The sequence below is a fragment of the Coregonus lavaretus genome (assembly GCF_964263955.1).
Source record: "Coregonus lavaretus genome assembly, chromosome: 29".
Classification (NCBI taxonomy): Eukaryota; Metazoa; Chordata; class Actinopteri; order Salmoniformes; family Salmonidae; genus Coregonus; species Coregonus lavaretus.
This window is the reverse complement of record NC_140016.1, coordinates 35782570-35795731: the sequence shown is the minus strand read 5'-3', so window position 1 is coordinate 35795731 and position 13162 is coordinate 35782570. Positions and strand designations below refer to the sequence as shown.

The following is a 13162-nucleotide window of genomic DNA, read 5'->3' as shown; positions in this document are numbered from 1 at the left end:
AACGAGAAAATTGCACCTGTCAAACACATCGAAAACCGACATGGCCACTTGCTGTCTTTGAATGGGATGGAAAAATTATCAAATGTTTCTGTGTCGGCCTCCCGCGGGGTGAGTAGAGAGGAAAACAGAGAGTTCCCACCTGATTTTGCCTGTTGTTAGAGTCCTTTCACTTTAATAAATAGTGTATTGTTTGGATACTTTTTTTGTTGATTGTGCTATCCCTGTGACTATAATTTGAGATTTGTTGATCTTCCCTTCTCCCCGACTTCACTGTTGGGAATATTCACTGCCTGAAGAGATAATCACAGGAAAAGTAGATGTCTGCCATAGAAAGGAAATGGGAGAGAAATTGGTCCACGTAACCTGTGTGTGTACATATTATTTCAATCAGAAAATGAATTGCTAGTCAAATGAGCACTGTGTCAAAGTCCAGCTGTATGCTTTATACAGTCTCATGAAATAATTGATTGATGATTATTATATTATATCAAACCTTTATTCCGCAATATCACTTCTGTATGTTCTTTAATTGGAGGATCAACACTGGGAACCAGTTTCTTGAAAGTTGTTTCTGTCTCATACAATATTGTATAGTCTTCCTAATCAACAGAAAGACCCTTTGTACAGTTGCTTTGCACAATCAATCCCCATTGCTCAATAAAACTAGTTACACTATCTGTTGATCTATCTTGACGTCATTAGTGATTCCACCAGTCTCCAGGACCCCAAATGAACATGCTGTAACTGTAGCAGCCATCCATAAATCTCCTACAGATGATGAGTGTGTCTGTCAAATCAAATCAAATCAAATCAAATTTTATTGGTCACATGCGCCGAATACAACAGGTGCAGACATTACAGTGAAATGCTTACAGAATCCTGACATGAGGATTCTGGCCTAGCCTCATCTAACGGTGTCTTTCACAGAACCACACATATGGCGAGCCTTTGTGTCAATTACCCTCTATGGGGGCTGCTGATAATTAAGTAGATAACAGACAAATTAAATTATAATCACTCTGAGAAATTCCATCTCCATCTGAAACTCTTTACCTCAACCTAGCAGCTTCAGTCAGTGAAGACTGAAGTCTTGGAGACACCAGTGGAAATGGTCGCAGGTGAGGCCACAACACACTCTAATTGTCTCTTCTCAACTTGCTGCCGCAGAGGAAAACAACCCCAATAATCGGAATTTGGGAGCATTAGTGACGATGTTTGCCAAAGCTGAATGGTTTCAATCCTGTGTTGTTGCATTTACTTCTGAATCAAAGATACACTGTTGAGGAGGCCTTTGTTCTTCAGCCCAACTGCCAGGGTAATGTTCCTTAGACTCAGAAGAGCGAAGAAGAGGAAATCGAAAGACAGTTTTGCTGGCATAATCCCTCCTTATGTGGATCTTTGTTGCTCGATTGTGGCCATGTTTCCGCGAGGCCCGCGAAGCGCTCCAAACCAGTTATTTAATTTACCATGGAAAGAAAATAGTTGAGTGGCAGTTTTAATCTACTTAAAAACAAATGTTTTCCATAATGTATTTGTTTCCGCTACACAAGCCGAGAAATGTTACTGTAATCTTCTTTTGAATTGGGTTGAAATATTTTGGAGGTTCTTTCCTGGTTTGTACTTTCTACCTAACTGGGTTAATGTTCAAATGTGTTTTGCACACAATAAGAAGTCTGTCATAAACTGTGACCAACTTTGAGCGTGCATTTACTTAATTTTTCACTGCAAGTTGGTATCCAAATGTATGTTTTTATTATGATCTTCTATCAAATATGTCATTTTCGTCAAATACAATAATTTACTTCTGTAACGTCTAATAAGCAGTGATCAGCAGAGACCAGTAGAACTTACTGGAGTGAGTAATCAATCAATAAGGGTTTCTGCCTGAAAGGTCAAGAGTGAATAATTAACTGTCTCTTTTTGGGGGTGGAAATTAGGGATGCGTCCCAAATGGCACCCTATTCCCTATAGAGTGCACTACTTTTGGCCAGGACCCATAGAGCCATTTGGAAGCCCCATCATTAGTACACCTTAGCCATTAGTACACCATACTAACATTTTCTGGAACGTCATCTCCCGCATCTCATTCTATGCACTGGTTCTTAATTGGTCTCCACTATGATCAATAGCGTTCATTATTGAAATATAATGAGGCTACATAATTGGCACACACTTGTTTGCTCTAATTGGGAGAACATTCATTGGCTCATATAGAAGCAACACATATTTAATAGAACTGTTGCAGCCCACACTAGAACTGACAAACCCCACAGTATTTATTTCCAACTTGTTGGTTTTTTGACTGGTGACTCCCAAGGGGGAGGGGAGAGCTGTAGCTCAGTTGGTAGAGCATGGCACTTGCAATGCCAGGGTTGTGGGTTTGTTTCCCACGGGGGGCCAGTATGAAAATGTATGAACTCACTAACTGTAAGTCGCTCTGGATAAGAGCGTCTGCTAAATGACTAAAATGTAAAATGTAAATCATTAGTGGACAGTAGAGTCTGGCCCATGTAGAGTGTGATGGCTCAAGGCTGCTCCAGTCCAGGGCAGTGGTCAGTGTGTGTGTGTGTGTGTGTGTGTGTGTGTGTGTGTGTGTGTGTGTGTGTGTGTGTGTGTGTGTGTGTGTGTGTGTGTGTGTGCGTGTGCGTGTGCGTGTCTCTGTCTGTCCTGGTCTAGTCTGGTCATGTGACCAAGGGCCAGCCTGCTCCTGCTTTCTAAATTAGGGGAGCTAATGAGGGAGGAAGCTACCAGAAGATCAGGGAAAGGGCACCTTGCCTCCCCCTCCTCTCCTCCCCCACCTCTCCTCATCCTCCTCTTTCCGAGAATACTAACTTTTTTTCGCTGTGCTTCATTTCATTTACTAAACTGACCTTTCCATGCACAATTAACATTTAAGGGAAATTAAGGTATTCTCCCTCCTACTCATCTTCCTCACATTTTGGACCTGTATGATAATTGTAAAGTGTGACTTTGACTTTCTGAAAGTCAAATTCAATTTCAAAACTACATTTACCAAGTTAATTTAATTTAATCTTATTTATGAATGGTAAATCACCATGAATTCCAAGTAAACACTTACATATTTGAACTGTGTTTCACCAGAGCTCTTACTTAAGTCATTTCCACTGAGGTAAATGCATCCACCAGTTAGAGCACCAGATAACCTGACCTTTTCCTATTCATCCTCCTACCTCTCCACTAGGGAAGTACATTTTAAATGATTTCACTATTCAAATAATATCTACATGTTTTTATTTCCTTCTGGATATCCAGATAGTCGAAATACATGTTTTAAAGAAGAAAAACTGGGTTTTCAACTTCAATGGGGACTTGCTCACGAGACTCACAAGAGGCAGTGCACTGCTTGTTGTTTCAGCACAGATATATGGGGGAGGGGTGCGAGAGGAGCAGGGGCTGGTGTGTCTGACAGGAGGGAGAGAGAGACACTTACACAAATTTACCATGGTAGTACAATGAACAAAATGCCGAAATGCTACTATCATATTTTTTTGGGGGTCACTACAATGGCAGGAACATACCATGGTACTGTTGCAATACCATGGTATTTTCCTGCCATGGTAGTGACCAAAAATAACATGATATTTCTTCATTGTACTAGCTACAGTGTGGGAAAAAAGTATTTGATCCCCTGCAGATTTTGTACATAATGCCCACTGACAAAGAAATGATCAGTCTATAATTTTAATGGTAGGTTTATTTTAAGAGTGAGAGACAGAATAACAACAAAAAATCAAGAAGAATTCATGTCAAAAATGTTATAAATTGATTTGCATTTTAATGAGGGAAATAAGTATTTGACCCCTCTGCAAAACATGACTTAGTACTGTGTTGGCAATCACAGAGGTCAGACGTTTCTTGTAGTTGGCCACCAGGTTTGCACACATCTCAGGAGGCATTTTGTCCCACTCCTCTTTGCAGATCTTATCCAAGTCATTAAGGTTTTGAGGCTGACATTTGGCAGCCTGCCTCTGACTTTATCAGAAACTTGCCCATACTAGTATGTAAAATCATCAATATAATATCAACCAACCTCTTTTGACCTTGGGGGGATTTATTTATTTAATGCATTATACTGCCATTGTACTATGGTAACGTACAATTAATAAATGGTACCATATGATAATTATTGGTACCGTTATCATAATTGTGTGTTACTGTGGTAGAATGTACAGTGGGGAAAAAAAGTATTTAGTCAGCCACCAATTGTGCAAGTTCTCCCACTTAAAAAGATGAGAGAGGCCTGTAATTTTCATCATAGGTACACGTCAACTATGACAGACAAAATGAGAAAAAAAAATCCAGAAAATCACATTGTAGGATTTTTAATGAATTTATTGGCATATGATGGTGGAAAATAAGTATTTGGTCAATAACAAAAGTTTCTCAATACTTTGTTATATACCCTTTGTTGGCAATGACACAGGTCAAACGTTTTCTGTAAGTCTTCACAAGGTTTTCACACACTGTTGCTGGTATTTTGGCCCATTCCTCCATGCAGATCTCCTCTAGAGCAGTGATGTTTTGGGGCTGTCACTGGGCAACACAGACTTTCAACTCCCTCCAAAGATTTTCTATGGGGTTGAGATCTGGAGACTGGCTAGGCCACTCCAGGACCTTGAAATGCTTCTTACGAAGCCACTCCTTCGTTGCCCGGGCGGTGTGTTTGGGATCATTGTCATGCTGAAAGACCCAGCCACGTTTCATCTTCAATGCCCTTGCTGATGGAAGGAGGGTTTCACTCAAAATCTCACGATACATGGCCCCATTCATTCTTTCCTTTACACGGATCAGTCGTCCTGGTCCCTTTGCAGAAAAACAGCCCCAAAGCATGATGTTTCCAACCCCATGCTTCACAGTAGGTATGGTGTTCTTTGGATGCAACTCAGCATTCTTTGTCCTCCAAACATGACGAGTTGAGTTTTTACCAAAAAGTTATATATTGGTTTCATCTGACCATATGACATTCTCCCAATCCTCTTCTGGATCATCCAAATGCACTTCAGACGGGCCTGGACATGTACTGGCTTAAGCAGGGGGACACGTCTCACATTGCAGGATTTGAGTCCCTGGCGGCGTAGTGTGTTACTGATGGTTGGCTTTGTTACTTTGGTCCCAGCTCTCTGCAGGTCATTCACTAGATCCCCCCGTGTGGTTCTGGGATTTTTGCTCACCGTTCTTGTGATCATTTTGACCCCACGGGGTGAGATCTTGCGTGGAGCCCCAGATCGAGGGAGATTATCAGTGGTCTTGTATGTCTTCCATTTCCTAATAATTGCTCCCACAGTTGATTTCTTCAATCCAAGCTGCTTACCTATTGCAGATGCAGTCTTCCCAGCCTGGTGCAGGTCTACAATTTTGTTTTTGGTGTCCTTTGACAGCTCTTTCGTCTTGGCCATTGTGAAATTTGGAGTGTGACTGTTTGAGGTTGTGGACAGGTGTCTTTTATACTGATAACAAGTTCAAACAGGTGCCATTAATACAGGTAACGAGTGGAGGACAGAGGAGCCTCTTAAAGAAGAAGTTACAGGTCTGTGAGAGCCAGAAATCTTGCTTGTTTGTAGGTGACCAAATACTTATTTTCCACCATAATTTGCAAATAAATTCATTAAAAATCCTACAATGGGATTTTCTGGATTTTTCTTTCTCAATTTGTCTGTCATAGTTGACGTGTACCTATGATGAAAATTACAGGCCTCTCTCATCTTTTTAAGTGGGAGAACTTGCACAATTGGTGGCTGACTAAATACTTTTTTTCCCCACTGTATAATGCTGGTTAAAACCATGCAATACCATGGCATTATTTAGGAGCATGGCAGTACCACCATACTTAAAAGCTAAAACCAATGTACATTTCCATGATTCAGACTATACCATGGTATAAGTGAAAGTATCATAATAGTACCATGGTGTGAATGAAAGTACCATAGTAATACCAATAGTACATATATGTAAGGGGAGAGAAAGTATTCAAACCAACTCACACAATTTAGACAAACTTGTTGCTGTGATAGGTTATCTATCATCTAATCTGGTGGTGTCTGTCTTGACTGCATCAAATTGATGTAAAGAAGATAGCTAGCTACACAAGCCAGCTAAGTTAGTTAACCAGCAAGCTAGCTAGCAAGGCTAATTGAGTATATTTTGCTGCACTCCCCGCATCCTTGTCTACAACAACTCCATTCATATTATACAACAGCCTACCTGTTGGTTGATCATTGTAGCCTTCTTCTTCTCATTTAGCCAACTTAATTATGTAATTGTAATTCAATTTTGCATTAATTAGAAATATCCCACTTCACTTGTTACACATGGAAACTCTAATGGTTGTGCTGCTTTGATTGACTGACAATAACAAGCTACACATGTGAAAAGTGTGTAGGCTACCGGTACATTTTGTTATGGGGTGCACTCATAAAAATGGTCATAAAACTATTTTTTTGTTTTTTTGTTTAATCAATAATTATAAAGTCAATGTATGTCCTTGTATGTAGCAGTGTAACATAGATAATTTTATAAAAATGTAGACAAAGCATTTGCATTAAAACATGCCTATTTTAAAAATAATTATCTCACAAGTAATCAAATATTGTGTATGTTTGGATATTTTAATATACACTCTGTGGCATATAGCAAGTTCCCACAATAATAGGTTTTAGGTGTGGCAGGTGAACCTGTAGCCATATTACTTCAACAGCATTTGACATGAGATCCTCTCTAAGCTTTACAGGAATATGACACTGAATATATACAGTAACACCTCCCCCATTGGCATTCCTAACTATTCTGTAGATGTTATAAGCATGTATTGCTACCACTGCATCATCAAAGTAATTATCTAAGAGAGTTTCAGAGATAGCCATTATATGCATGTGTGTGTTTATGTGTGTGTTTACAGAACCTGATAAAGAACCTACCGGAGCAGAAGGAGCTGAGCGCACTGGCGGAACTTAAGAGCGAGTACGAGGAACTGTGCGAGCCAGAGCAGTTTGGCATTGTGGTGAGTAGGTTTACATATTACACCATAGCACCTAGCTAAAGCCCTTCAGGGAGAAGATGCTGCCTCACACACACCAACACTGACACATACACAAACACACTCACCCATTTCCAGACTTTGACTCTCACATTCCCACACACCTACCTACATACCATAAAGTGGAAAGGCATTTCAATTGGTTATTGATTTGGGTAGCCCGCCCTCCCTCCCTCCCTCACATTCCAGTGCATCACACACTGACGATTCTCATAGCCCCCCCCCCCCCTCCTTTTTCAACCCTGTTCCCTTTGTCACACAGCAGACCCCCATTGTTTCCTTTCTTACTACTTCACACACCATTACATGTCCAGCTCTTCATTAGGAAGTTTGGTGAAGGGCCAAGACTGTAGGGAGGGCACCATTGAGAAATACATTTGGGGTTAGAAAAAATACAGCCTTGAGGCTTTCTTCAGGCTCAGACTTATTCAATATCTGCTGTAATATAAAATCAAAAGAGTGGAAATATAAAGGTACTTTTTTTGTGACAGGTCAAATGTGGCAGTCTGCTCTTTGACTGGCAGAAGCCATGATTTTAATAAATAATAATGTGAGAAATTTGATTTCAATATAGTAGCTTAATTAGTGTCCTTATGGTGTTAAAATGACACTGTCATTCCAGGTCTCAACCAATTCCATATTTTGTCATAAACTTTCAATATTTCCCAGTGATAGAATCATAGCATCAGGCTTTGGGTTCTATGTAATAAAGTTAGTGCACTCTACTTCGTAGTGAAGTCAGGACATCTCAATGATACACTATGGTTGCCTCAAGTGTTAGATGCAGTTGATGTTGAGGTTATACTTTAGCCTAGTGTTGTATTTTTACACTTTCTACAGTGTCATATAGAAGGGAGTCTATAAAGTTTACATTGACATTTTTTATACCACATTTATTTATCCAGAGCACATTATCAAAGTGCATTCCAGAGAACTTTGTATGTTTAGCTATATCTTTATACAGGTAACTGCCAACATAATGGATACACTTGAGTAAATTAGGTATACAAAGTATATTAAAAGTCATTGCTTCCACACAGGTGTGGTTCCTGAGTTAATTAAGCAAGTAACATCCCCATTATCACGACTCAGGATATGACCCAGATGCAGACGCAGGAGGCGGATGGTTCAGTTCTCTGATAATGTATTATAACACGGGGAGCAGGCAAAGGGCAGGGTGAGGACAGGCAGAGGTTCATAACCAGATCAGAGTCTGACAGGTACAGGACGGCAGACAGGCTCAGGATCTTCCAGGTATGGCGACAGCGGCGGACAAACATCTGGGCCGAGGTTATGCTGATCTCTTGGTCATGGAAGAGTGGGGGCTGATATCCAATGGAACACTTGAAAGGCGAGAGACCAGTGGCCAAGCAGGGTAGGGTGTTGCGGGCGTATTCAACCCACACGAGTTGCTGGCTCCAGGTGGTGGAGTTGGCGGAGACGAGGCAACGAAGAGCAGTCTCCAGATCCTGATTGGCTCGCTCCGACTGGCTGTTAAACTGGGGTTGAAAACCGGAGGACAGGCTGGCCGACACCCAATGAGGGTGTAGAACACTTTCCAGTACTGGGACAAGAACTGAGGACCGCGATCGGAGACCATGTCCACTGGAAGTCCATGGATCCGGAAGACGTGTTGCACCATGAGCTGGGCCGTTTCCTTGGCTGAGGGTAACTTAGGAAGGGGAATGAAATGGGCGGCTTTGGAAAACCTATCTACCACTGTAAGGATAGTGGTGTTGCCATCTGATGGAGGGAGACCAGGGATGAAGTCCAGGGATATATGAGTGCAGCCGCTAGACAAGAGGTAGGGAGGATGTCTCGGGGTTTGACGGTGTGGCAGTGGGGCTATAGAGGTGTGAGAGCACATCCGACTTCACATTCTTGGACCCCGAGCGGTAGGAGATGGTAAAGTTGAACCGAGTGAAAAGCAGGGCCCATCGAGGTTTCCTAGAGTTGAGGTGCTTGACGATGTGGATATATTACAGGTTATTGTGATCAGTCCACACTAGGAATGGATATTCCGCCCCCTCTAAACAGTGCCTCCACTCCTCAAACGCCATATTGACTGTGAGTAGTTCTTGATTTCCCACGTCATAGTTCATCTCAGCGGGGTTAAGACGATGGGAAAGGAAAGTGCAGGGATGCAGCTTTTGGTCCTGTGCAGAACACTGGGACAGGACGGCCCCCACTCCAACGTCCAAGGCGTCGACCTCCACCATGAACTGACGGGACGGGATGAGAGCTGTAGTGAACCGATGCTTGAGGTCCGAGAATGCCCGGTCAGCTGCTGGAGACCATGTGAATGGAACGTTGGGAGAGGTGAGTCCTGAGAGGGGAGAAGCCAGGGTGCTGTAACCCCGGATGAAGTAGCGGTAGAAATGAGCAAACCCCAGGAAACATTGCAACTGCACTCTGGATGTGGGTTGAGGCCAATCCACCACCGCTCTCACCTTGTTAGAGTCCATATTTCCATCAGCAATGACATACCCTAGGAAGGAGATGGTGGAGTGATGGAATTCACATTGTCTGCTTTAACAAAAAGCTGTTCTCCAGAAGATGCTAAAGGACGTGTCGGACTTGGAGGACGTGTTCTTGAGCTGACCGGAAAAAATGAGGATATTGTCAATGTAGACAAACACAAACCGGTTCAACATATCATGGAGCACATTGTTGACCAGGGCCTGGAACACTGCATGAGCATTGGTCAGTCGGAATGGCATAACAAGGTACTCGTAGTGCCCGCTAGCCGTGTTAAAAGCTGTCTTCCATTTGTCTCCTTCCTGTATCGGAGCCAGATGGTAGGTGTTCCGAAGATCCAACTTTGAGAAGATTGTCACCCCCTGGAGAGGCTCGAAAGCCAAGGAGATGAGTGGTAGAGGGTAACACTTTTTAACCGTGATGTCATTAAGGCCCCGGTAGTCGATGTCCTTCTTATCCACAAAGAATAACCCTGTGCTTGTGGGGGAGGCTGATGGACGAATACACCCGGCAGCAAGAGAGTCCTCAATGTACCTTTACATGGTCTTGGTCTCCTAGACCCGACAAGAAATAAAGCCGCCCCAGCGGTGGTGTGGTTCCTGGGAGAAGGTCAATAGTGCAGTCGTAGGGTCGATGCGGAGGGAGATATGTAGTGCAGGCCTTATTGACAACCTCCCGGAGGTCCTGGTACTCCGCGGGAATGGCTTCTATCAAGCCCGCAGGAAGCCATCCCAGGGCAGGCTGCGCTGACTTCAGACCATTTGCGTGGCAGAACGGGCTCCAACCCATGATAGAACCAGTAGCCCAGTCGATCAGATGATTGTGCCTCTGGAGCCATGAAAACCCCATAACCACGAGTGCATAAGGGGGTTCAATGAGCAGGACTCAGTGTGATTACCTGACACTATCAGATTATGGGAATCATATTGTGGGTCACTCTGCCAATAGAGCACCCATCCAGCACTCTGAAGTCCATGGGAATGGAGAGGGGTTGTGTGGGGATTCCCAGCTCCAACACCAGGGTAGTGTCCGTAAAGCTCTTGTCGGACCCATAGTCAATGAGCACCCAAATACATTTTGGACTGGTCACCCCACAGCAGGATAGCATGGAGAGGGGTACGATTAATGGAAGATGGGAAACTCCCCGTACGGCTCACCAGCGTACTCATTCCTACTTGATGTGTCTGGTCTTTTAATGGACCGGTAGATATGTAATGTCCTGTTGTTCCACAATACAGACAGCTCTTGGTGCTCAGTCTGCATAAGTGTTCAGAAGGAGAAAATCTGGCCCTGCCCAGTTGCATGGGCTCCGGAGAAAGTGAGTTGACAGCCATTGGTGATTCCCGAGGGAACTCAGGTGACATCGGATTATCCCGGAGACTTACGGGATTCCTCGGAGGCGAGGTGGGCGCCGTGGACTAGTGTGCCCGGGAGAAGAACTCCTCTCCTTCCTACGTTCCCGTAGCCGCCCATCGATCCGTATGGTCAAGGCTATGAGAGAGTCGAGATCCATAGGAAGCTCCCGGGCTGCAAGCTCGTCTTTGACAACCTCCGGTAATCCATGCAGGAACGTGTCGAACAGAGCTTCCGGGTTCCAGGCACTCTCGGCGGCCAAAGTGTGAAAATCTACCACATAGTCTGCCACACTATGGGAGTCTTGACACAGTTGCAGTAGCTTACAAACGTCCTCTCTCCCGGACAACGGAGAATCGAACACCTTTCTAACCTCCACCACAAACTCCTCCAGACTGAGGCAAACGGTGGATTGTTGCTCACACACCGTCGTAGCCCGGGCGAGAGCCCTCGCGGACATCAGTGTTATCAAGTATGCTATCCTCGAGCGATCCGAGAGAAATGAAGAGGGCTGGAACTCAAAGATGAGAGACGGGAAATAAATGCCTGGCAGGATCATGGATCTCCAGCGTAGCACTCTGGAGGAGGTAAGCGGGGTTCTCGGGAAGCCGGGGTAGATTGAAGAGAAGTGCCGCTGGTAGCGGGGTAACTGACAGTCTGGGGGGTTACTGTTGTGCTGCTTAGTAGATAACCCGCGTAATTGCTCCAGCAACGCAGTGAAAGTGTGGTCATGGCATTCCGGTAAGGTCTGGAGTCTTTCCATACAGTCTTGAAGTACTACCTCATGTCTACCAATGGTGACTCCTTGGACAGAGACAGTGTTGCGGAGCTGGTCCGAGTCTGCTGGGTCAGTCATGGCCAGTTTGTACTATCACGACTCAGGATATGACCCAGATGCAGACACAGGAGGCGGATGGTTCAGTTCTCCGATAACTTATTATAACACGGGGAGCAGGCAAAGGGCAGGTCGAGGACAGGCAGAGGTTCATAACCAAATCAGAGTCTGACATGTACAGGATGGCAGGTAGGCTCAAGGTCAGGGCTGGCAGAAAGGTCAGATCTGGAAAGTCTAGAAACAAAAAATTAGAGAGCAGGGAAAAACAGGAAACACGCTGGGACGACCTGAAAATACAAGACAAACTGGCATGTATAAATACACAGGGGATAATGGGGAAAATGGGAGACACCTGGTGGGGGGTGGAGACAAGCACAAGACAGGTAAAACAGATCAGGGTATGACAACCAGCATGCTTAGGGTCACGAATAGAAATGCTGGGCAGGCCATTATTTTGGCCATTATTTTGGCTACCATGGCTATGCCCGTATAGGATGACAATGCCCCCATCCACAGGGCACGAGTGGTCACTGAATGGTTTGATGAGCATGAAAATTATGTAAACCATATGCTATGGCCATCTCAGTCACTAGATCTCAACCCAATTGAACACTTATGGGAGATTCTGGATCCTGAGACAGCATTTTCCACCATCACCAACAAACACCAAATTAGGGAATTTCTACACTTTTAGAATCTATGCCAAGATGCATTTCAGCTGTTCTGGCTTGTGGTGGCACAATGCCCTATTAAGACACTTTATGTTGGTGTTTCCTTTATTTTGGCAGTTACCTGTATCTTCAGTTTGTTTATACTCCTCTAGGTTGTTGCTGTAAAAGTCAGTCAACCTAAGGTGTTAAGAATAATACACTGCTCAAATAAATAAAGGGAACACTTAAACAACACAATGCAACTCCAAGTCAATCACACTTCTGTGAAATCAAACTGTCGACTTAGGAAGCAACACTGATTGACAATACATTTCACATGTTGTTGTGCAAATGGAATAGACAACAGGTGGAAATTATAGGCAATTAGCAAGACACCCCCAATAAAGAAGTGGTTCTACAGGTGGTAACCACAGACCACTTCTCAGTTCCTATGCTTCCTGGCTGATGTTTTGGTCACTTTTGAATACTGGCGGTGCTTTCACTCTAGTGGTAGCATGAGACAGAGTCTACAACCCACACAAGTGGCTCAGGTAGTGCAGCTCATCCAGGATGGCAAATCAATGCGAGCTGTGGCAAGAAGGTTTGCTGGTTCTGTCAGCGTAGTGTCCAGAGCATGGAGGCGCTACCAGGAGACAGGCCAGTACATCAGGAGACGTGGAGGAGGTCGTAGGGGGGCAACAACCCAGCAGCAGGACCGCTACCTCCGCCTTTGTGCAAAGAGGAGCAGGAGGAGCACTGCCAGAGCCCTGCAAAATGACCTCCAGCAGGCCA

The 13162-nt window shown here is 44.1% G+C and overlaps 1 protein-coding gene across 1 annotated transcript in view; it reads left to right on the top strand.

Moving 5' to 3' along the window:
• The window catches only part of diaph2 (diaphanous-related formin 2), a 643868-nt gene that overhangs the window by 391151 nt on the left and 239555 nt on the right, over positions 1-13162 (top strand). Inside the window, exon 22 of the mRNA XM_084147077.1 lies at positions 6917-7018. Coding sequence (XP_084003203.1) covers positions 6917-7018 — 102 coding nt within the window. The remainder of the gene's footprint in view (positions 1-6916; positions 7019-13162) is intronic.